Source organism: Ambystoma mexicanum, chromosome 4q, assembly GCF_040938575.1.
Source record: "Ambystoma mexicanum isolate Mex_15411 chromosome 4q, UKY_AmexF1_1, whole genome shotgun sequence".
Taxonomy (NCBI): Eukaryota; Metazoa; Chordata; class Amphibia; order Caudata; family Ambystomatidae; genus Ambystoma; species Ambystoma mexicanum.
In genome coordinates, this window is record NC_090928.1 from 1,187,972,486 (window position 1) to 1,187,997,415 (window position 24,930).

The following is a 24,930-nucleotide window of genomic DNA, read 5'->3' on the forward strand; positions in this document are numbered from 1 at the left end:
TTGAATATACTGTGGAAGGGCATGAGGAGGCTGTGTGGGCAGAGGCTCCTGCGGATGCAGAGGTGGACAGACCAACAAGTTACTTACCCCTGGTAAGGTTCTTTCGACTGGATATGTCTCCCACGTATTCCTCATCTTATGATATCTCCTTTCAGCGTCAGCTGCTTCAGCAATTTCTTTTTGCTTTAGGGGGTGCTGTGCGTTGTTGTTGATTTGATGTCCCTCAAAGGTCTGTTAAGTAGTCTGGACTGCAATTCTGGTGCAAGGCCAGACTTCCTCAACCATGCAAACCTGAGCATTGCTGTGCTCGCCGCCATTGCTCTGCTAACACTATTGGCAGTGTCCTAACCTGACTAGAGGGATTTGCACGTTAAGCCTTTTCCACTTTTCACAATATTCATGAAACCTTACATCTCCTTCAGTGATATGCTTAGCTGCCATTGTATTACAGTCCCTCAAGGTGTAGGTGATTTTGGCTAGAGCAAAAGTGGCATTGATGGACTTTAAAGCCATGTATTTCTCAGTCAGTGTTTTACTGACAGCAGGATTTGTATCAGGGGACTCCCAGTTAGCCCTGACCCTTTTTTGTAAAGCCAATGAAATAGCAAAACAGGGTCTTTTCGAGAATGCCATCAGGTCATCATGTTCATAGTCTGCAGCCCGTCTCCCCCAAACCAAGTATGCAGTTGCTCTATTCATGAGTTGGCTGTATGACTTACCAAACTCAATTTCAGTCCACTTGCACTTTGAAGGTTGTCATACAAGTATTCTATCAGTGACTCTGCAGATACTAAAGCTTCAGGAACATTGGGTGTTAAATATTCCAGCACAAAAGGTAGAGAATCCTTGTCTGAGGGTTCATGTTTCTCAAACTTGAAAAACTCCTTTTCAGGTAAAGGTTTGAAAGATTTCTCTATTTCCTTCAAAGGCATCGAAGGTTTCAACACCTTCGATGTCAACGGCATTGGCCTTGATGGGCTCGACCCATGACTCAAAGGAGTCTTTGAGGGTGGAGACCTCGACTAAAGGCCTCTGCAGCTTTTCACCCATGCTCGAGGGTGCGCATGTTTTAGCCTTCTGAGACCCTTTATCTGCCTTAGTAGGCGTGACAGGGTCGTGACTCTTCATCTTTCCCTTTGAAGGGGCATGGGCTGCTTTTTCGAAGATTTGTAACATCTGAAGCCTGAAATCCTCCCATTAAGCTTTCGAAGCTGACATACCTGGGAAGGCCACCCTGCGTTCAGGAGAGGAGTCAGAGGATGAGGATAGAGACCTATGACTTGTTTCTTCAATCTCTTTATTAATGACGAAGAGGAAAGTGAAATGTTTTCTCTCGTTCCTTGAGAACCTCCCCCATTATGTATTGACAGGACCCACAGTCAGCCTTCCTGTGGTCGGTGCCTAGGCACCACAGACAAATGTGGTGAGGGTCGGTAATTGACATTTTTTTTCGACCTACAGTCGATGGATTTTTTAAACATGGTTTTCGGGGGAGAAGAAGTAGACATTTTGGACAAACGTCATAGTTTCGACAGAAATAACCGTGCTGTATCCGAAGCAATAACTTTAGTGGGAAAACGGAACTGAAGTAACGGGCGCAGTGCGTGCTATTTATACTAGTGATGACATCAACCTCGAGAGGGGAGGGGGGACTTCGAGGGACATCGACTCGATGAGGATGCATGGCGCCCTCTATCACAAAGATCTTTTACAAATATGCTTATGCTAGAAGGAGATATCAGAAGATGATGAATACGTGGGAGGACACAATCCATTCGAATGGAGGTGGTGGAGGTGGAGGTGACGGATGTGGTTGCGTCTGGGGGATGACTTGATCAGCCCCTTAAGTATGCCGGTCACTTGTTGAGATTTTATTGTGTCATAAACCTGTCAAAAAATCTCTCCTTACATGCAGCTTACAAGGCCTGTTGTGATGCCTGAACCAATATAGTTAGGTTACATGTTGATGAAGTAGGCCTGCCAGTCACCTGTCTCAAATGATGCGGTATCTCTACATAGCGTGACATAGTTGGTGATGGATAAGAGGTATACCACAGTGCGTCTGGTGACCAGCCGCCACTTAGATAAGAATCTCTTGAAGGGGTTTGTGTTAATGTGCTTGGCTGTCTGCTCGATTGTGCTGCCCATTCAGAATGGGATAAACTGCACAAAGAGCGAGACTCTACCTCAGACATTGATGTTGAGACGCTGCTTTGCTTTGTTGCCATTTTGTCCGTCTTGTTATGTCATCAGGAATGCGCATAAAGTAGGTTCTGGTGTAGGGTCCTGGCTGTTAGTCCAATGAGGAAACTCAGATGCTGACTCGGTGACTTTGCAGATCTCAGAGGACACTACGGGAGGTGTACCTCCCTCAGCCATAAGACTGGTAGTCTGCCATGTGTGTTTTGGTGGCCCTTCGGCCTTCCATCTGGTAGCAGGACCTGATAGCCCCTCAGACAGATGTCTGGAACAAGAGGCCTTTGGCCCCTCAGTGCTGGTCTGTATAGGATCGGATGACCCTCAGCGCAAATTCTGGTACCTTTAGGTGCTTTGGGACAGGCACCGGTATGAGGATCCACTATGGTCCTCCCAGCAGCGGACCTCCTTAGGAAGAAATCCCTGTGCTGGAGCACTCCAGAAAAGAGAGGACTTACCTTTTATTGCATCTTCCAACACCTACTTACAAAGGTCTTATTGCCATCCAGTGGGGACCTGGAGTAAATTTCACGCCACCAGAAGTGCATGTTCTTTAGAGACCTCGGCATCAGAGAACGGTGGGCACATGGCCCACCGCAGATCAGCTTTCAAGCACTCTAAGTAGAGTGCATGTGGGTCCGATGTCAGGATGGAGCGCTCCCCTGAAGTGCATCTAGTGAATCCACCTGTGACCGACATATGGTGGGGGGGGGGCAGCATCGAAGGCCAGTGAGTAAGGATTAGAAAACTAAATTGGGGAATGCTGTGGCACAGCAAAACATTACATGCTAGCCCAGGCAGGTGTGTTCCCGGTCATGTGAAAAGGGGACTGAGGTGACATGACGGAGAGTGGGGATTACAAGAGATGGAAACGCCCGCAGCGCTACCTACATGCTTTTTTTTGCAGGCAAAAAAGTTCCGGTCCCCATGTAGGGACGCGCATACAGTATGGAGGAAAGGGGAAAGGGGACAGGACATAGGAGCAAAGAAGAGAGATCCATATGAAAATGAATTTTTTGGAGACAATGGCCCCTATTCACAAAGATTTCTACTGGAGTAAACAAGAAGATGCCCGAAAGGCATCTCAGATTTAGTCATGTTACTTTATACTTGATTCTTAACATTGGCGAAAACCTGCATGAATGTAGCGTCTTTCAGATGCTCACGTGTAGAAGGGATTGACAAATGTTTGATGAATGGCATATTACAGATGCACCAGTTAGAATATAGCATGTGCACATCTGAGATACCCATGTGCAGCTAGTGATTTGATGCAGTGTAAACCTTTATGAATTAGGTCCATATGCTTTACGGAGTGTCCTTAACATTTACAAACATATTAATAACATTACTAACAAAAGCAACATGCATGCATTTGTGATGTGCTTGATGCACCAGTTTTAATGTTTGTTAATCAGGCAGAATGTAGCACGTGCAAATCTGAGATTCTGGTGTGCAGCTGGTGATTTGATGCAGTGTAAACCTTTATGAATTAGATCTATATGCTTTACGTCATGTTCTTAACATTTATAAACATAATAACAAAATTACTAACAAAAGCAACATGCATACATTTGTGATGTGCTAAATTACCTCATTTTGTAATAACAAATCCGAAACAAACGTTGGACCATCTTCTGGGAGAGTGATTAAAAGAGATTCGGATATTTCCTTAACGACAACATCAATGTGCATTTCACAAATATCATTAACCTACATAAAAGCAAATATTTGAATGTAATTATATAAAGATAAAAGGATGCATAAAAGGCAACTCTCAACCAAATTAATGAAAAGAAAATGTCAGTTATCTGCAACCAAGTCTAGGGAAAGATTTCTTTCTGCGCATTGCTATGCCCCTCATATTCCCTGCTCCCTTACTTCATGCTCAGTCTCAGTGTCTCCCTTTCAATGATACAGCCTGCCCAAGAGATGGAGTCTTGCAGGGTAATAGTATGTCCTACACACGCTGGCTGCCCTACCAGGGCTCATATTTCTGTCACAGATCAACAGATTGATGAGGAAGAATTCCCTACTCAAGGATGACATCTGCTCAGGACTTAAATCTACCCCTCCCACATGGAGATTGCCTTTCCACAGAAAAGCAAATTACTTACTTCTGGTAATGTTCTTTCTGATGCATGTTCCACCCCCGGATTGCTCATCTTAGCCAGCACCACATCCGTGACCTCAGTTTTCTCAATATTTTCCCTGTGCTCAGCCGACCACGTTGCTGCTTGGAATATATCCACGGTTGGCACTCTTATTTGCGGGGCATTTGACGCCACTACTCCTCTAGTGGAGTATGCTCTCCTCATTATGAGTTATCGGCGTGGCCAAAAACGGTGGTAATGTAGTGGTAACAGAGTTACCACTGTATTAATTCTGCATTACTGCAACACTGAACTATGGCTTTGGAGGTAAGGTGGAGGAAAAACCTCCAGCAAAATGGCGGAGTTAATTTTGGCACGTCACCACCGAAAAACTGGAATTTCAGCAGAATTATCGCTGGCAGAACTACTGCTGAAAATTCCATGGAGTTCTATGGACTCCATAAATGGGGACTAACACCGCCATTTATAATCTAGTGGTAATTCCGCTGAAGCAATGGCTGTAACAGTAAATCCGTTTGACAGTATCTCTGCAGATTTACCGTTGAGATACCACCAAACTTGCAATGAGGCCCTAGTCCTTTATTTTATATCATTCTGAAATGACTAGCACAATCCATCTGGATATAGCGTGGTTGGTTACTGCTTTTCCCATCCCAGGGCTAGTGTAACCTAAGAATAGCTGATATTCCTTTCTTAAATGACTCATTCTCGTAAAAGCTTAAAGCCCTCTTTGGGTCTAATGTGTTCAACCACTCTTCTTCCTTTGAAGAATAAGGAGGAGGGTAAAAGGCTGGTAAATGAATTTGCTTTGCTAATTGAAACTCTGACACTACCTTGTAGACGAAGGACAGGAAAACCCTCAGCGTCACCTTGCCCTTAGCAAAGGTAATGAAAGGAGGTATGCATGAAAGTGCCTGGAGTTCACTCACTCTGTGCGCCGGTGTGATGACAACACAAAAAGCTGTGTTTCAAGAAAGCTTCCTAAACAGGCAGAAGTACACTGGTTCGAACGGCTGTCCCAGTCCCATTACAAAAGTTAGGACTCTATTCAAGCCCTATGTTGGCACCACAAAAGGTGTCAGGGGTATGGTATTTACACAAACCTTCAAGAACTGAAACATCACAGGCTCCGTATGATGACATCTGCTCAGGACTTAAATCTACCCCTCTCACATGGAGACTGCCTTTCCCCAGAAAAACAAATTACTTACTTCTGGTAATGTTCTTACTGCAGCACGGCAGGAGTCTGTGATTGAAGAAAATCTCTTCAGGCAAGAGCAAGTGATCTGTTGCACCCGCTTGAAACCTACAGCGGGGTCCTTAGAGATACCAGAAGTGCTGTTTATCAAGCTTGTGCAACTTGCTGTTTCCTGTCGACCAACACAGTGAAGATAGGCACATTTTAAAGGTGCGACGTGAGCCTGGGGCACAGAACGAATATCTGATGCTGAATGGGGCCTGGAGGAGTTTTGAAATCCTTGCCACCCCTATGGAGAGTTAAGTTTCCCCTGAAACGATCAACCAACATATGAGGGGGGCCTTACTTGCAGTGTTAATAACATATGCAAATAAGTGGTGAAGGGTTACCTTCGGGCAGAGCACCAACAAAAAATGTGAGCCTTTGTCGGTTACCGCCTGGGGAGAAGAACTTTGCTGCACCTTGGGTTATGGTGTGGAGGAAGGGAAGTTGCCCTTACCTAAATATTGCAGAGCTAATTAGATTGAGTACAGCACATCCTCTGAGGATGCACTGGGTGAGCTGAATACCTGCACTAGCTTGGTTTCTGAGCCTCGGTCACCGTATGAAGAGGACCAATATAGACACAGAGGAACTGAATGCCTAAAGGCAAGGCCAAAGGCCAAAGTTGTGTCCCCTCTTGCTACATATCGATTCAATCAGCCTCTTGGGACGCCTACAGAGGTGCTGGAGGACCCAGGAGGGTCAAGAGGGCATTCCCTTCAGCAAAGACATAGCAGCAACAGAACAGAACTCCCCCCAAAAGGGATATATTCATGGGCGATATACGGCAGGGTCTCAGTGCTCCAGTAATCATTCATACTTGATTTCAGGAGCAATTTTAAACTCTCAAGGAAGATCTTACTAGATAGATAAATGAAATTAAAGGGGAAGAAGCGCAATTGGGACAAAGGAGTGATGCTAATTAGAAGAAGGTTCAAGACTTGGCTGGGTACGTACGAGCTAAAGTAACCTCCTAGAAAACCTGCACAGGATATCGACTAATCTTGAGATTCAATCAGAAGATCTTGAGAATCGGTCACATCACTCTAATAAACGACTCAGGAATTTTCCAGAAGACATTGCAGACGCAGACCTGAAACAGGGTGTACAATCCGTCTTTGGTGAAATCTTGGGCGATGTGGCTCCGGAGGAGATTCGTATTGATAGAGTTCACTGCACCGGCCCAAAAAGAGATGTACTAGCCGCACTGACTACTTCTAAGCAGAAAGAGGAGATCCTGCTAACGGCAAGAAAGGGGGCTCCTCTGTTAGTGAATAAAAACAAGGTCCAATTTTATAAAGATTTGGCAACAAGCACTCTTCAGAAATGCAGGGAAATGAATCTGGTTGTTACAGAACTTAGAAAGAAGGACATTAGACATAGATGGACTTTCCCGTTCTGACATGTTAATGTAGGCGAGATCTCAATGCCGCATTACATCCACGCTGGAAGGTGCACGTCTACTGCGACTGGACTTGGAAGAGGTTGGGAATGTTACGGAAACTTGCACTGACCCACCATCTTGAAAAGCCAGCAGTTGGAAATAAACGTTGGTGGCAGCTTGCTCGAGAAAAAGGGCTCCCTGGGGCCCCCCATCTGAACAATTTTGTGGTGCTTTGGGGGAACATTGCGGCGGGAGATTTCTGGGTGAGGGGGATTCAGTGGGGTCAGGGAATGGAAGTGTGGGGAGGCAGTTTGGCGGGAGAGGTAGGGGTTGGGTGACGGGTGAAAGGATTGTTAAATTTGGCCTGGGTGGGTTCTAGCAAAGGGCACCAGTTGAATTTGCATATAGGGCTATAGGTTGCCCTACTGTTACAGGGAATCAGCGTGGTCTCTTCGTGCCTTAGCACGCTCAGAGGTCGTTTTCGATATGAGGGCCAGATTCCTAGAGTTTTATTTTTATGACGTTTGGGTTTTGGGTTTGTGTGTTTTTTTTAGGTCAGGGGAAGGAGAATCACAGCAACAAGGATGAGGGTGGGAGACTAGTCTCCCAATTTCCGATGGAAAGTAAATCCGGGAAACAGGGAGACGGGTGGAGGACAATTTGGAAGAGATTGGAGGGGCCCGATTTAAACTATATTGCGGGAAGATTCACTTTTGTAGTCATTAGCCAGAATATTAGGGGACTGAATTCCCCAGTCAAAAGGAAGAAAGTGGGCTTCATGTTGAGAACTGAAGCTCCTGATGCGATGGCATTTCAGGAGACCCACTTACTCCTGCATGAGTATGGCTTAGACTGTACCCACATTTACCATGCTACAGCTCCTACCAAAACAGTGGGTGCTCTACTGGTGATTAGAGGGGGACTGGGAATAGTAGTAAAGTGATGAAAGAGGGACATTTAATTGCACTGAATGGGACTTGGTGCGGGAACCCGATAACAATAGCTACAATATATTCTCCGAATACTGGGCAAGATGGTTTCATACAAGATTGATTAACCCTATTGGAGACATTTGCAGAGGAGAAGGTCATTTTGATGGGAGACTTTAATTGGTTTGGTCTTCTGCCCTAGATAGGAGCTGGGGAGAACCTCAGGGAGCGTGGCCACTTCAAAAGCCCTGAAGAACGCCATGGAGCACTTGATGCCCAGGGATGTCTGGAAGGAAGTCCATCAACAGGAGAAGGAATACACTTTTTACTTCAGCGTCCATGGGACGAACTCTCGGATAGACTATATATTTATTCATTTATCAATAAAAGCGATAGTCACCAAGATAGGTACAATAGAACATTCGGATCACGCTGGTATTAGAGTAAAAATGGACATAGTAATACCAGGAAAGGGGATATGGAAGTGGGTCTTCCTGATTGGGCGACTCAGAGATGATGAACAGGTTTAAAGATTAAGGGAAGGGATCAAACAGTTCTTGCAGGAGAACCCGGCAGCTCAACATCAGTGGGGGTCACATGGGATGCCTTTAAGGGAGTTATCAGGAGGGAACTAATATCTATGAAAGCACAAAGTGGTAAACAATTGAGAGGCTAGAACAAGACCTTGAGATGGACTTAAATAAACAGCATAGGCTGTTGGAAAAGAATCCCTCTAGTGCAAATTTGAGATTGTTCCAGATGAATGCAGACCAACTCAAATTGATTAGGGCAAGGAGAGTTGAAAAAGCTCTCCTGTATACTAAATAATGCTTTTACATAAAAGCAAACAAAGAGGATAATTAACTGGCCAAATCCTTTAGAGGACAAAGGGGCACTAGGATGATGAAGTCGCTGGTTGACGGTCAGGGTCGGGTATTTAATGGATTCAGAGATATAGTGAAGGTATTCACTGAATTCTATGATACTTTACATGATTCTGATCACCCGACAAAGGAAGACCAACTTGAATATCTCAAAACATTTCTTATACCTCAAATGTATAGTGTTCATAGAGAAAGGTTGGATGCCAATATCACTGAGGTAGAAGTTCAGGAGGTCATAAGGAAACTTCCCCTTCACAAGGCTCTTGGGCCTGACTGTTTTCCGGACCTTTTTTATAAAAATGTGTTGATTTGTTAGCTCCTGTGTTGACCAACCTATTTAATTAATTGTGCGCCTCTGGGCGTATCAGAGCAATGATGATGGAGGCTAAGGTGACTCTGATCCACAAACCACATGAAGATCACTCCAAGTGCGGGTTGTATCGTCCGATAGCTTTATCAATATAGACTCAAACATTTTCACAAAGATCTCGGCAACAGACTAGACATGCTTCTTTTAGAATTGGTCTTCCTTGACCAGTCAGGGTTTATAAGAGGACACCAGACTTTTGACAATATAATACGAATTGTTCACCCAATAGAGAAAGTTAGGAAAAAGTACATTCCTGCGATCCTTCTCTCTTTTGATGCAGAAAAGGTGTTCAAACACATATAGTGGTCCTTTCTGTTTGAGGTTCTTCAACTTATGGGGTTTGGTGACCACTTCCAACAAATGGTAAAAAGGCAAATTATGTCGCCCCTTCTATTAAACTGCAGATAAACAAGGATGTATCCGTTACGATTACACTCCACAGAGGTACCAAGTAGGGTTGCCCGCTGTCTCTTCTTTTGTTTGCACTATATATAGAGTAAAAAGAATGTGGCATTGAAGACAAAGAGACCCAAGCTTTTTCACACAGGTTGGTAGTACTCGGATTGCAGCAGGTGAGTGTATGGCGTGGGTATTTTGCCTAATACTCCACAGGTAAGTGATATACAAATAAACAAATACATTCACACCGCACCAATGTCCATATATATCTAGAGCCCTTTTTACAACATATCAAACAGTCTGACGATATTCTGGGAGCCCCATCTGGTAATATGGAACAAAATGTATATGCCTTTGCATGCAATATGTTACTGACATTAACTAGTTTTGTTTTTAATCGCTTGTCTCAAAGTAAATCTTGAAAAGTCAGAGATTCCCAACTTGTCGTTACCGGTGGAGGAAGAAGGAAGGATTCAGTCTCATTCACCCTTTCATCGGGCGTTCAAAGGAATTAGATACCTGTGGGTGACATTGACCAAGACAGTTAAGACTCTCTATGACGCTAATTTTCCAGCTCTTACACAAACAATAAAGATGTCTCTAAATGGTCACCACTTACAATTTCCTGAGGCCGATAGAGAGATTCCCAGAAGCCCCCTGTTTTGCATATTAAAAAGTAACTTTGGGTGTCCCCCTAAATTACTAGGGTAATCCAGACGTAGAACCCTTGCTCACTGTGCACAGCTCCACCTCACTGATGATGCCCAGCCAGCCCGAAACACTTGTCTGAGGTTGCTGTTGGTATTCTTGTTCAGATGAGAATTGCATAGCATTTCTGTGCTGGACTACCCCTGTGCAGGACAAAGACTGGTATGTTGTGGATATTTCTCTTCTGTGAAAGGATTGTGAGCTAAAAAATCTGGTTGAGACTCTCCCGCGACTGAGGCCGGTAGAGAAATTCCCAGAACCTCTCTCTTTTGAATGGGTAGAATATCCACAGTCAAGATGTTCATATTAACTAGAGTATTCTTTTTTTCCAAGCCCTTTTGGGTCCGGAACCCATCCAATTTTTTGAAACTGTGCATAAATTGGCATTTCATTTTGTTTGGAAGGGGAACAGACAGAGAGTTGCCCATAAAGTGCTGATGGGCCCAAAAAGTAGAGGCAGGTTGGCCTTCCCAGACTTTAAGGCTTACTATCAAGTAGCCCAGAGAAAAAGAATGGTTTGGCGTCAGTGAGAGGAAAATATGGGCCAAAATGGATACAGCGGTGATACCACTGTCACTGAGCAATGTATTATGGCTCCCAAAGATTGATCAACCACATAATATGTATATAAATCAGGTCACGAAACTGATGGGAGAGGTATGGGATTCCCTGGTTCTGAATTATGGCACCTTATTGTTTCCGTCTCAGTGCACTCCAATTTTCTGGAAGCCACAATTCTCTCTGGGTATGGAAAAAGGAACTTTTTCTAAGCGGATAGCAGGCAGGTGTAATGGGATACGAGACCTGTTTGAAAAGGACAAAATCAGATCCTTCAATAATTATGTGCAGATGTTTCAGTTCGATGAGAAAGAATGACTAAGATATTATCAGCTCGGGCACTTAGCCCTGGTATTAAACAGGCCGCTATTCAAACATTCAAACCCTTTGAGAAGTTCTTGACTTCCCATTCAGGCTTGGGGGGATTTTTTATCAGCTCTATATAAAGTCTTCCTTGAGGGGACACCTAAAGCAGATTGGTCCGACATGACTCAATGGCAACAGAACCTACACATTTAATATTCAAATACAGGAGATGTGTTATAACGTAATGATCTAGTAGCATTACACCCCAGTCAAATTACACAGACTATATCCACTTTCCACCAATAGATGTTGGAGGGGGTTTGGGGATAGGAAATATTGGATGCACATTTGGTGGAAGTGCCCTAAACTACTGGAGATCTGGGAGGGGATACATGAGGCCATGAAACTCATGTATGGGGTTCACAAAACACTTCACCTAGAGCTTGCTTATTGGGCATGTGGCAGCTAGAAAGAGAGAGACCGCTGGAGGAAAGCACTAACAATTATGATACTAGCTGCACGGCTGGTGATTGCTCTGAGGTGGAAGGGGGGAATTGTACCTTCCCCAACTTGAATGGATACATAAAATGTGGGGGCCTGGTAGCGTTGGAGTGGGTGACATATACCATACAACAGGATTTGGTTACCTTCGTTCGTTGTCATATTTGTAGAATGACTTTAGAGCGCCACTATGTCCTCAAAGACGGAAGAAGTTGGACATAGAAGCACAGCAGGATAGACTTGTGATTGGATGTTTGGCTGTCAATGCGGTGGGGTAGGGGTCATGAGTAGGGGGATGGGTTATGTTATTTTTGCTTTTGTTTTTCTTCCCTTTTTCTTTTTCCATTGCAATTTGTTAATTTCATAATAGAAAACCGAATAAAAATTGATAGAGCTGATAGGTATCCCATGGTTGCCTGATAGAGGATCCAAATCCTTAGGTCTGCACCAGCTGCAACATTATTTCCATCTGCAGCAGTAAATAGCTTTTGTTGCCCGTCTTCTAGCTGAGAGCAACACCTCTATGAGGTCTTCCAGGAGGTTCCAATCTGTACCTCATCCTTGTGATGCTGGAAAAGCATTGGAGGGTCAGGGTGTTAGGCAGAATCATATGAAGTACCCTTTAGGAACACTACACCCAATTAAGACAACAGGACTCTCACAGGTACTTCACTTTGCACACTTACAGGTATCTTGACAGTCATGCCATCGCACTGGATGAGAGATGGTAACTGTGGAAGCATCTGGACAGGGCCTCCAGCAAGCTTAGTGAGGTATTTGGGTGCCTTAGCAACATCCTCTACCTTGAAAAAAGATTCATCAACTACAGTAATGCTGGCCCCAGTGTCTCTGATGGCAGGGGTCTCGTGACCATTCACAAGAACACTGTCTTTGTAATACTCTTTAGTATTGTCTGGAATGGAATTGTAGACATCTAAGTTCTGCTGTTCCCACATACCCAGGGATACTAAAGAAACACTGGCTGAGACTTTCATGGGTTCCTCAGCCAGTAAGATTTAGTTACTCACCTCTAACTGTATTTCTCCAGCATTGGTATATTTCATAGTTTCAGATGCTTGAGTATTCCCCGTCGTCAGACTGGGAATCCTTGGTGATAAAATTATTATTAAAACCGTCCCAATGTACACACATTGCTACATAGCCATGCATGTACATAGCCCAAAGCCATTCTATTGTGTAGTCCCTCCACCTGCTTTTGGTCCTTTATAGTCCCAAACAATGAGGTGGCAGGGCTTAAGCTCTGCCCCCGGCATCCATCTTCAGATTTTGAACCATAGAGAGTACAGTACGATGGATGCTGAGCATAGGAGCAGCCTCTCAGGGGAGGCGGGCGGGCGCATGTGAATCTATGAAAGATACCAATGCTGGAGAAGAACAAGTTACTTACGAACTGTAACGTTCTGTCGACTGGATGTTCCTCCCACGTATTCCTCATCTTGTGATAATTCGTTATCTCCAGCTTCGCTGCTTCGGAAAAAATATTTCTCGGCAGTGGGCGCTGTGCTCGAGGTCGTGGCATCGATTGTCCCTCGACGTACTCCGTACTCTGTCGACGTCACCGATGGTATAAATACCTCGAGCCGTGCCCGTTGCTTCAGTTCTGTTTTTTCGATGATATATATATATAGGAGGAACACTCAGGCGTGTCCCACGACCGATACATTCTTCGTGAGAGGAAAGTGTAAGAAAACGTAAACTGTACTGTGGGGTAGGATGGGAGGGTCGATGAGGAATACGTGGGAGCAACATCCAGTCGATAGAACGTTACAGTTGGTAAGTAACTTGTTCTTCGAAATGGATTGTGTCCTCCCACGTATTCCTCATCTTGTGATAGGCTCCCATAGCAGTATCAATTTTTGGAGGTGGGAGTACCAATTTCAGTTTTCGTGGACAGAATGCAGAACTGCCTTTGCAAATAAACCCTTGCTAGAGGAGGCAGTGTGAAAACAATAATGTTTAACAAAAGTATGCATTGTTTTCCAGGTTGCAGCTGCACAAATGTCTGCTGCCGGGACTCCCCTCTTTAGAGCCGCAGAAGTAGCCATTCCCCTTGTAGAATGGGCACAAAGCCCATCTGGTGGTTCTTTTCCCGCTAATCTGTAGCATTCAACTATGGCTAATATGATCCAGCGGGAAATGGTCTGTTTTGTTACAGATAAGCCCAATTTATGACCAGTATAACCCACAAATAGTTGGTAATCTTGTCTCAATTTAGCCATCCTTGAGATGTAAAAACTAAGAGCCCTCTTTGGATCTAGTCTGTGTAATCTCTCCTCTTCCTTGCCCAGATGAGGTGGAGGATAAAAAGTTGGTAGTACTATTTTTTGTGACAAATGGAAGTCCGAGACTACTTTTGGCAAGAACGAATTATATATGAAAATATTTTTCATGTACTAAAAAATAGTATATGGTGGTTTGCATGAGAGAGCCTGAAGTTCGCTAACCCGGTGGGCTGATGATAGGGCCACAAGGAGGACAGTTTTTAGAGTCAGAAGCCTCAATGGACATGAGTGCAGAGGCTCAAAGGGTATGAAAGTCAAGAATTTTAATACTAAATTTAAGTCCCAAGTTGGTACATGAAAAGGTATTGGAGGGTATACATTAGTAAGCCCCTTTAAGAATTGAATTATTAACGGTATTTTGAAATATGAAACCTCTTCCGAGGAGCGCTTGAAAATGGACAGCGCAGCAAGGTATCCTTTGATTGTTCCTATCTGGAGTCCCAGATTTGATAGATGTAATAGGAAAGAAAGCACCATTGGGGTGCCACACTGAAAAGGGTCCACATCCTTGTCTTTGCACCAGTTACTAAACCTGTTCCAGCGACATCGGTACAAAGAGTTTGTTGCTGGTCTTCTGGCCGGAAGCAAGATTTCCATTACGTCATCCGGAAGATCCCAATCCTTGTATCTCAACCTCTCAGAAATCATGCGTGAAGGTTGAGTGTGTTGACCTCTGGATGGAGAACCCGACCTTCCTCTTGCGAGAGAAGATCCTCTCTTTGCGGAAGACGTATTGGAGGGCAGATGGACATGTCTAGAAGGTCCGGGTACCACGTTCTCCTGGCCCAATCCGGGGCAATTAGGATCATGGTTTTCCTGAACTTTCTCAACCTCCTGATTACTTGAGGAATCACGGGGACTGGGGGAAACGCGTACAGCAGTGGAAACTTCCACTCCACTACGAATGCGTCTCCCAGAGCTCCTCTTTGAGGAAATTCCCTTGAGCAGTACTGATCGCACTTCCGGTTGATCGCGGTGGCAAACAGATCCACTTGAGGGGTTCCCCAAAGGACGAAGATCTCTAGAAGGACTTCCTGAGCCAGCTCCCACTCGTGAGAGACCGTGCTCTGCCTGCTCAGAGCGTCTGCCGCCGTGTTCTTCTCTCCGGCTAGGTGAATTGCCGACAGAGAGATTCCTTCTCGTATTGCCCAGAACCAGAGCTGCATTGCTTCTCTGCACAGTGGCAGTGACCCTACACCTCCTCTCTTGTTGAGTACATGGCCACTGTATTGTCCGTCATTATCAGGACATTCTTTCGCTGTACAGAGGGCAGAAAGGCCTTCAGAGCTAGTCTGATTGCCCTCAGCTCCAACAGGTTGATATGTAGTTTGGACTCGGATGAAGACCAACGACCGCTGATTTTCAGATCGTTGGTGTGTGCTCCCCACCCCGTGAGTGAGGCGTCCGTCACTACAGTTATCTCCGGCCATGGTTGCCAAAAGGACTCTCCCCTGAGAACTGGGACCACTGAGTTCTGAGAGCCCATTGAAGGGATCTCATTCTCAACCTGGCCTCTGGTACTAGGAAAATGCAGGATGCCATGAGGCCGAGCAACCTGAGAAAATCGAAGGCCGGTAGATGTTGGGCATTCTGAAACTTCGTTACCATCTGCTATATGTGGAGAGCTCTCACTTCGGGAGGCAAGGCTTTTCCTGATGAAGTGTCCAAGACTGCTCCGATTAATTAGAGTTTCTGGGATGGTATCATGTGGGACTTCTTGAAATTGAGGGAGAAGCCCAGTTTGTGGAGGAAGTGGCAGGTGATCGACAGATGTTCTTGAGCTTGTTCTGGCAAACTTGCTCTGATCAACCAGTCGTCCAGGTAGGGATATATGTGAATACCTCCTCTCCTGAGACTTGCTGCCACAACCGCCAACAGTTTGGTGAAAACCCTTGGGGCAGAGGTCAACCCGAATGGCAGAACTCGAAACTGATAATGAGAATTGCCAATCGTGAACCTCAGGTACTTTCTGTGCTTTGGATGGATTGGCACATGAAAGTAAGCATCCTGAAGGTCCAATGATACCAACCAATCTTGGAGTTGGAGAGCCTGAAGGATCTGAGAGAGAGTCACCATCTTGAACTTGTCCTTTCTGAGGAACTTGTTCAAGTGTCTCAAGTCCAAAATGGGTCTCAGTCCTCCGTCCTTTTTTGGGATGAGAAAATATGGGGAGTACCAACCCCTGTTCCTCTCCGCTACAGGTACCGGCTCTATGGCACCTTTCTCTAGCAGGGTTAAAATTTTCTGCAACAGGAGCGGATCCGGAATTTTGACGGAGTTGACTCCCGGTGGATGATTCTGAGACCTTTTTTGGAAGGGGAGGCAGTAACCTTGGGCTACTGTTTCCAGTGCCCAAGCATCTGAGGTAATGCCCCGCCATTCCTTCAGATGCTGAGAGATCCTGCCTCCCACTGGTGTTTTGTGTAACAAGGTCTCAGAGGGATTTGGAGGCGGCTGCAGGAGTGGCTGAGGGTACAGATGCCGCTCCTGAGGCTGATTTTGCACCTCTTCCTCGTGCCCAATGAGGGAAGTTTCTTTTGCCCGTTTGAGAAGCCTGTCCTCTTCCTCTACCAAAAGAAGAGTAGTACCAAAAAGAACGACCCCTCCAGGAAGATGAGCCGGAATAGGGTTTTAGAGGCTGGCGCAAAGAGGCGCTAAGTGATTTAGCTGCCGCTTTCGAGGTCTGAAGTTTTTCTAGGCTTTCATCAGCCTTTCTGCCAAAGAGCCTCGAGCCATCAAAGGGCATGTTGAGGAGTCTAGATTGCACGTCCGGTGCAAATCCCGACTTCCTCAACCACGCAAATCTGCATAGCACAACGCTTGCAGCCATGGATCTGCTGATGCAATCCGCAGTATCCAGTCCAGACTGGAGACATTCCCCCATTGCCTCCTTCCCGTCTTTGACTATATTCAGGAAGCCTTCCCTTTCCTCGCCTTCCGGAATATGATCAGCCGCCGCCGAAATACAGTCCCACAGGGTATGGGTAAACCTGGCTAGGGTACAGGTGACATTTGCCGACTTGAGTGCCATACTGCCTGACATGAAAACTTTACGTGCCCAGGCATCAATTTTTTTATCCTCTCTATCTGGAGGAATAGTAGGATAAGCAGTTTGTTTTGAAGTAGATGCTGGCTGAATGACTAAACTCTCTGGAGTCGGATGTTAGTTCAAATATTCAGGATCCGTTCCAGCTGGTCTATATTTTCTTGGAAAAGTGCTGTCTGCAGCAGCAATAGTTTCTGGCTTCTCCCAGTTTTTCTCTACAGTCCTTTGAAGGGCCCTGTGAAAAGGGAGAACAGGATCGTTCTGAGGTCCCTTGACAATTATATCAGTCATGTCATCTTGTTCAAAAATGGGTGAAGTATTACCCCAACCCATATATTCAACTACTCTGGTTATATCATAAGACCCCTGTACCCAGCATCTGCATGTTCTGCGGGATCAGGTTTGGCGAACTCTAATTCTGGGGATGTGTCAAATCCACTGGCAGAATGTAGAGTATCACTCAGGTCTCTCATTCTAGATTCATGGTCAATGAGTTCTTCAGGAACTTGTCTTGTACCATAAGTAACTCCCAAAGGAGAAACATCGTCTTCTTCTGAAGCAGACTCTTCATAGATTGTTGACATAGATTTGAAAAAATCTGATCTGGGTAAAGGAGTGAATCTCCTTTCTTCCTCTTCCATCTGCTTCAAAGAAAATTGTAAATCTCTCGAAGTTTTCGAGGTTGTCTTCGAAGTCTTCGAAGTTTTCGAAGATGACTTCGATAATGGCGTCGATGACGCATCTGGCTTTGGCGTCGAAATTATCGACGTCGAGGGCGTCGACGAAATTGTCGAAGTCTTCGACGACTTGTGTTTCTTATACGGCACTGGAGATGTGCTCGACTCTCGAAGAGTCTTCGACGGTTTTACGTTGACTCAAGGTTTTTTGGATTCCTCGATGCTACTGGTTTTAGCCATGGTAGCCTTGGACTTCCCTTTGTCGTCCAATGGAGCGACTTTAGGGGTATGGCTTTTTCGAGGGTCTTTCGAGGGGGTCGGGCCGCATTCTCGAAAACCTCCATCATCTTTTTGCGGAATTCTTCCCACTTACTGGGAGAATCTGATTTAGTCGGACAACAAATTTCTTCGGTCGACTCTGAAGAAGAAGATGATGATGAGGGAGATCTATGTCTCCTCTTCATTTTCTTCGATGACGACGAAGAGTGTCTCGATCTGCTCCTAGATCGATATCTCTTCGAGTGCCTATGTCGATCCGATTCCTTAGAATCAGTCGATTTCTTATGTCTTTTAGACGAAACCTTTTTTGAAGCCTCCCTCCCCACCGACAGTTTACCTCTCCTCTCACGAAGAGCTTTTTCAGTCATCGATTGGCAGGACCCGCAGTCGTCGGTTCGGTGACTGGAACCTAGACACCATAGACAAATCCGGTGGGGATCGCTGATCGACATCTTAGATCCACAATCTGCACACTTTTTAAACCCAGTCCTGGGTGTCGAAGGTGTCGAAGATGACGACATTGTCTTCACAGAAAATAGAAGCGCGCCGTTCTCGATAGCGAAGCGATCGGAAAAACAGAACTGAAGCAACGGGCGCGGCTCGAGGTATTTATACCATCTGTGACGTCGACAGAGTACGGAGTACGTCGAGGGACAATCGACGCCACGACCTCGAGCATAGCGCCCTCTGCCGAGAATTATTTTTTACGAAGCAGCGAAGCTGGAGATAACGAATTATCACAAGATGAGGAATACGTGGGAGGACACAATCCATTCGAAATACAGTTACAGGTAAGTAACTAAAACGTCTCCAGCATTGGATCTTTCATAGATTGAGATGCTTGAATATAATACCAAGCAGTTAAAACATGCCACCATCATATACATATATGCATAAATACAGAGAACATATTTCTGATCAAACCTTTACCATGCAGCAACACAACGGTTACATACTCTGGGAAAGGTGGGAAAAAGGAGGCTGGTCCTACCTTATGCAAAGAGATGGCAGAAAACTGCCTTTCCAACTGCAGTTTCTTTGTTAGTATCTTCAGCCAGGCAGTAGTGTTTGGCGAACGTGTGCAGAGTGCTCCAAGTGGCTGCTCTGCATATGTCCTTCAAGGCCACCCCTGCGTGGAATGCTGTTGACGCTGCCCTCTCTCTGGTGGAGTGCGCTGATGGCGGTCTAGTTAGAAGGTCGCCTTTCATCTGATGGCAGTGGGTGATGCAGGACGAAACCCAGCATGCCAGACCTTGTTTAGAGATATGCTGTCCCTTGGTTCGGCCAGAGAAAGCAATGAACAGTCGGTTTGAGGATCGGAACTCCTTGGTTCTCTGCAAGTAAAACTTCAAAACTCTCGCAACGCCCAGAGAGTGTAATGCTCTTTCTGCTTCAGAAGTGTGATTCTGGAAAAAGGTTGGCAAAACGATGCGTTCAGTGAGTGTCATTTCCAACAGTACCTTGCGAAGGAACTTAGGATGTGGCCTTCAGATGACGCGGTCCCTCTGGAACAAGGTAAACGGAGGCTCAGACGATAAAGCATGCAACTCACTGATCCTTCTGGCTGATGTGATAGCTATCAAAAAGGCTGTTTTCCAAGACAAGAACTTTACGTCGCATCTGTGTATGAGTTCGAAGGGAGGTTCCATGAGGACTGTCAAGACGGTATTCAGGCACCAGTTTGGGACTGGCGTAGGCGTAGGAGGATAAGTACGCATCAGCCCTTTCAGAAAGACTTTAACCGCCGGCAAAGAGAGCAAGGATTGCATCTCCGGAGTTGTTGTGTACGCTGCTATGGCCGACAGATGTACCTTAATGGAGGACAACGAGAACCCTGTCTTAGCTAGGTACAATAAGTGGGGTAGAATTTGGTCAACCGAAACCATGAGAGGGTCGAGGGCAGATCTCTCGCACCACCTGGAAAATCGAGTCCACTTCCTGGTGTAGGTGACTCGTGTCGATGGGGCTCTGGCGGCCCTGATGATATTCCATCATTCTGATGGTAGCTTAAGATTTATCAGTTTACGCTCTTCAGGAACCATGCCTTGAGAGATAGGCTCCTCGGGTCGTGGTGGAGGACCTTGTGGTTCTGTTGCGTCAACAGATATTGATGTGCCTTGAGGCCAATCGGTGGCTGCCGAGATAGATGCTTCAAAGTCGAGTAGCAGACTTGCAGTGCCCAATCCGGCGCAATTAGGATCATTGAACGATTCTGTTCCTTCAGCCTGCGCAGTACCCTCGCAATCAGGGGAATGGGGGGAAATGCATAGAGGAACCTTCTTGTCCAAACCACTGAGAACGTGTCTCCCAGTGATTGATACTCCGGGTACCTCGAGGCAAACCTTCGGCACTTCTTGGTGTCCTTGGTGGCAAAGAGGTCGATCTGAGGATGGCCCCACAAGGCAAAAATCCATTGGATTTCCTTTTCGTCCAGCTCCCACTCGTGAGATAATGTGTATTCCCTGCTTAGCTTGTCCGCTAGGACATTGTCCACTCCTGGAAGATGCTCTGCTTTGATCTGCACCCCGTGGTGCAAGGCCCATGCCCATAGCCGTTTGAGCTTCTTGCTACAGGATCTCTGACCTCGTGCCTCCCTGCTTGTTTGTGTAATTCATGGAGGTTGTGTTGTCTGTCTGGACCGTAAGTATCTGTCCAGCTACCACTGGCAGGAAGGCCTTCAGCGCCCACCTTATGGCCCTGAGCTCTAACACATTGATGTGGAGTTGGGACTCTTGAGCCGACCAAGTGCCCTTGGTTTGGAGGTCCGCAAGGTGAGCGCCCCAATCTGATAGTGACGCGTCCGTCCTCAGCAAAAGGGTCGATGTCGATGCATGAAACGGCATCCCTTGTTGAAGATTACGCGGAATATTCCACCATCGAAGAGCCTTGTGTAAAGTCGATGGAATCTGGACGATGAACTCCCAACATCCAAGACCTTGTTTCCATTGGTAGTCCAGGGCCTCCTGAACCGGTCTCATGCGAAGCCTGCAATTTGGTATGAGGAATATGCACGAAGACATCATGCCCAGAAGGGATTTGTACGAACGTACCGATGTTGTCTGTTTCTCCAGGAAGCGCGAGGTTGAGCGTAGAATCGTTGCTACCCTTTCAGCCGATGGTCTCACCCTGGGAATGCTGGTATCGAACTCGGCGCCCAGGAAAAGAGCTGTGCTGCTGCGAACGGGGCAGGACTTTTTGCTGTTTATGGAGAAACCCTAACCCTTTTAGGAGGTTGATCATCCTTAAAACTGCTGAGCGAGCTCTTGCGGTGGGGCATGTTTTTATCAACCAATCGTCCAAATATAGGAAGACTTCTGTTCCTATCCTCCTGAGCATTGCAGCTACTGGTGCCAAGCATTTTGTGAAAACTCTCGGTGCTGATTTTAGCCCGAACGGGAGCACTCAGAACTGAAAATGAAGCTCTCCCACCGTGAACCTGAGGAACTGTCTGTGGGCTGGATGGATCGGTATATGGAAGTAAGAATCCTCCAAGTCTAAAGTTGCCAAGAAGTCGTTCTTGTTTAGCCAAGGGAGCACTCCTTGCAATGCTACCATCTTGAATGTTATGCATTTGATATATTTGTTGAGCGCCCTCAGGTCCAAAATGGGCCTCCATTGACTGTTTTTCTTTCTGATGAGGAAGAAGCGGGAGTAGAAACCCTTTCCCCTCTGGGTGTACGGCACCGGCTCTACCGCTGCTTTCTGGAGCAGTTTTTGAACTTCGGACATGACCTGTTTTAACATGTGCACCCTGCACGAAGATGGAGGCAGGGAAGGAGGTTGGTCTAGAAATTCTAAGGTGTGACCCTCTCTGATCACCTGCAACACCCATTTGTCCGATGTAATTGACTGCCAGTGTTGGAAGAACTGGCTTCCCCTTCCCCCCACCCGGGTGTGACATTGAGGGGACAGAATCGGATAGTCCGTTTTGTTTGCCTTGTGACTTTCCCTGGGCAGAGCCACACCTGCCTCTATGGGAGTATCTGTTGGAACATTGATACTTGTTCTCTTGGTACATGCTACCTTGCGCCTTCTGACCATAAGAGGAGCGGCCGTACCCTCTGTATTTAGAAAATGAGCCCCTAAAGGGGCGAAAGACTGATGGCCCTTATCCTTGTCCTTTAAAGAACTGATGGCTCGGCCGTGTCCATTTTGATTTGATTCCCTTCAGGTGGTCGTCTATTTTCTTCCCGAAGAGCTCTTGTCCATCAAAGGGCATGTCTAGTATCTACACTTGGACTTCAGGCCTGAAATTAGTAGCCTTCATCCAGGCCTGCCTTCTGAGTACAGTGCCATGGGCCATCTGTCTGAAGCCTGATTCGGCCAAATCAACCGCTGAGTCGATCATATGATCAGAGGTTGCTTCACCATCGGCGATTATCGATCTAGCCTCTTCCTGAAGCTCTGGTGGTAACTGCTTAGCCAATTTGGGCATGCGTAACCAAAGTCTGCGATCATATCTCGCCGTCATGGCCATCGCATTACCCTCTCTGATGGTAAGTGACGTCGAAGCTGATATCTTCCTGCCCATGGCTTCTAGCTTACGTCCATCTTTGTCCGGTGGTGCCAATAGCGGCGAAGCTCGAGGTCTATGCGACGATGATGGTGATGGGACCCTTGTCGGTGAAGCACTGTGAGTCCTGCACCTAGACCTTCGAGGAGGCTCAGGTGATCGTGCCCTCTTCTCAGGTCTACTCCTATGAGGAGAACTTCTTGATGTGCCTGGAGTTGGAGACGGGGTTCCAGTTCTAAAGGATCAGGCGGCATGCTCTTCTCCCTTTGACGCCTGTAGAACTCATCCATGATCCTCTGTACGGACAACATCAGTAGTGGGTCATGAGGATAGTCGGCCTCTTCCGTAAAGGGCTGCCAAGGGGGCCTGTGCTGCTTAGGGGAAGGACAAGGTCATTCTTGCACCACTTGTGCATCTGAAACTTCCTCCTGGAGAATTACATCAGGAAGCCCTGCCAGGTAACCCCAAAGGAGAAACTTGCGCTACGATTGGTTCAGCAGCGTCAGCAGCCTCAAGGAAACTGTCTTCAATGACAGGTGTCACCCTGGCGTGAGTGGAAGATGCCTCAGGTTCCAATTCCTCCGTGTTCAATGGTATTTTCGTCGACGAGTGTCCCGCCGACGGTAGTTCCGTCGATGAATGTGGCTTGGATGGCTTCTCCCCCACCGACGAGTGTTCCGTTGACGAATGTGGTTTGGCTGGTCTCTCTCCCGTCGACGAGTGACCCGTTGACGAGTGCTTCATCGACGAATGTGTTTTGGATGGCCGCTCCCCCGTCGACGAGTGCTCCGTGGACAAGAGTTTCATGGAGTGCTTCGTGGGCGAATGGTGTGTTTCCTTCGTCGATGACTGTTTCGTGGACGATAAATCCGATGAAGAGGATCTTGCCGTAGATTATGTCTTATGTGTAATCGTCATCGATGAGGGTTTCGTCGACAGTGCTGCCGACAACGGGCCTTTATCTTTCACATCACTCGTGGACGGTTTCCCCGTCGACGAATGCCCCCCCGCTGGCTTTTTGCAAACTCCTCCTTACCTTTGGAGGCAGATTTTGCTGATGAATGGGACGTTTTCTGGCTCAGGGAGTCCAGTGGAGGTAGGAAGGAACACCAGCTTCCTCTTACTCTTGGCAATGGGAGAGGAACTCCTTTTCACTGAAGAGGACTTTCTCTTCAAAGTTTGCCTCTCAGATGGAATGCTGGAGTGGACAGAAGCTGTTCTGACAGACTCTTCGTCCGAAGATTGATCCTTGGTTTCCAGATGTAAAAGAAGTCTTCTGTGCCTGTCCTGAAGAGTCTTGTTGGAAAACGTCTTACAAGTATCGGATTTCTGAATGTCAAGTGGATACAAGCAGTAAATGCAATGTTCATGGGGGTCTTTCATGTAGACTAACTTCTTCTTGCACCTCGTGCAGTCCCTGAACAGTGAAGGCTTCTTAACAGCCTGAGATGCAGCCATTCTGAAGAGAAGGTTTACACAACGATTTTGGGTCAAAAACAAGAGATATTTATCTCAAAAACCACCTGAGACCAAAGCCCCTAAACAGGAGAACACAGTGGAATATATTTGACAAATATATTCCACACAAAAAGTAGGAAAAGAATTGAAGAGCTCAGAGAGCTTGAGGAATCCCTATGTCTGTTAGACAGCAGTGAAAAATCTGAAGATGGCTGCCGGGGGCAGAGCTTAAGCCCTGCCACCTCATTGGTCATCTCATCAAAAGGAGGTGGTGGGACTACACAATAGAATGGTTCATAGGCCATAATGGGCTATGTACATGCATGGCTATGTAGCAATGTGTGTATATTGGAAAAAATGTTATAATTAATTTTATCACCAAGGATTCCCAGTCTGACGACGGGGAATATTCAAGCATCTAAATCTATGAAAGATCCAATGCTAGAGAAGTGAAAGTTTCCACTTGCCATTGGTACTTCATCCTCTGGGGAGAAGGCTAAGGAAAGAGTGTGAATCCCTTACATCTGGGATCCCCTTTCACATGGTCAGTTGACCTGCAAGCATAACATTTTCCAAATGTCTTTATGAATGGGGGTTTGTTCTGGGGTTTGTTCTGACCTCCTTCTGGTCGAGCACCAGGAGGGACACTAGCCTGATTCGGTTTCCCTTGTGGCTTACCCTTGTTATGTTTGGGGCTCTCGTTTGGAGTGGAGGTATTAGAATTCTCTTTGTTGTCTTTCTTGTGCTGCTTTCCCTCATCCTTCTTCTGAGTTGCCCCAGAATCCTTGTGAGTAGCCCTGTTGGCTAACTTCTTTGGATCAATTTCCTTAGAGTCAGCCAAGTGCTGTCTCAGCTCAGCTCAGGAGAGCAGGCATCATAAATAGACTCCAACATAAACAGATTTCTCATACCTTCATAAGTGTTAACTTTGTATCCCTTACCCAACCATCTAGGTTTTGCAAACAGTCACACACCCAGGTAGCCAAAGGGGTACCATCATGCTTTCTGAGGGTTCTAAACCTCTTAAGATACTGGGGAGGGGTCTTCCCAAACCTAGCTATTAAG

General features: G+C 46.2%; 1 protein-coding gene across 1 annotated transcript in view; it reads right to left on the reverse strand.

Annotated features, from left to right (window-relative positions):
* Window positions 1-24,930, reverse strand: part of DNAH8 (dynein axonemal heavy chain 8) — an 8,835,797-nt gene that overhangs the window by 6,005,509 nt on the left and 2,805,358 nt on the right. The window contains exon 21 of the mRNA XM_069608756.1: window positions 3,790-3,909. Within this exon, the coding sequence (XP_069464857.1) occupies window positions 3,790-3,909 (120 nt within the window). The remainder of the gene's footprint in view (window positions 1-3,789; window positions 3,910-24,930) is intronic.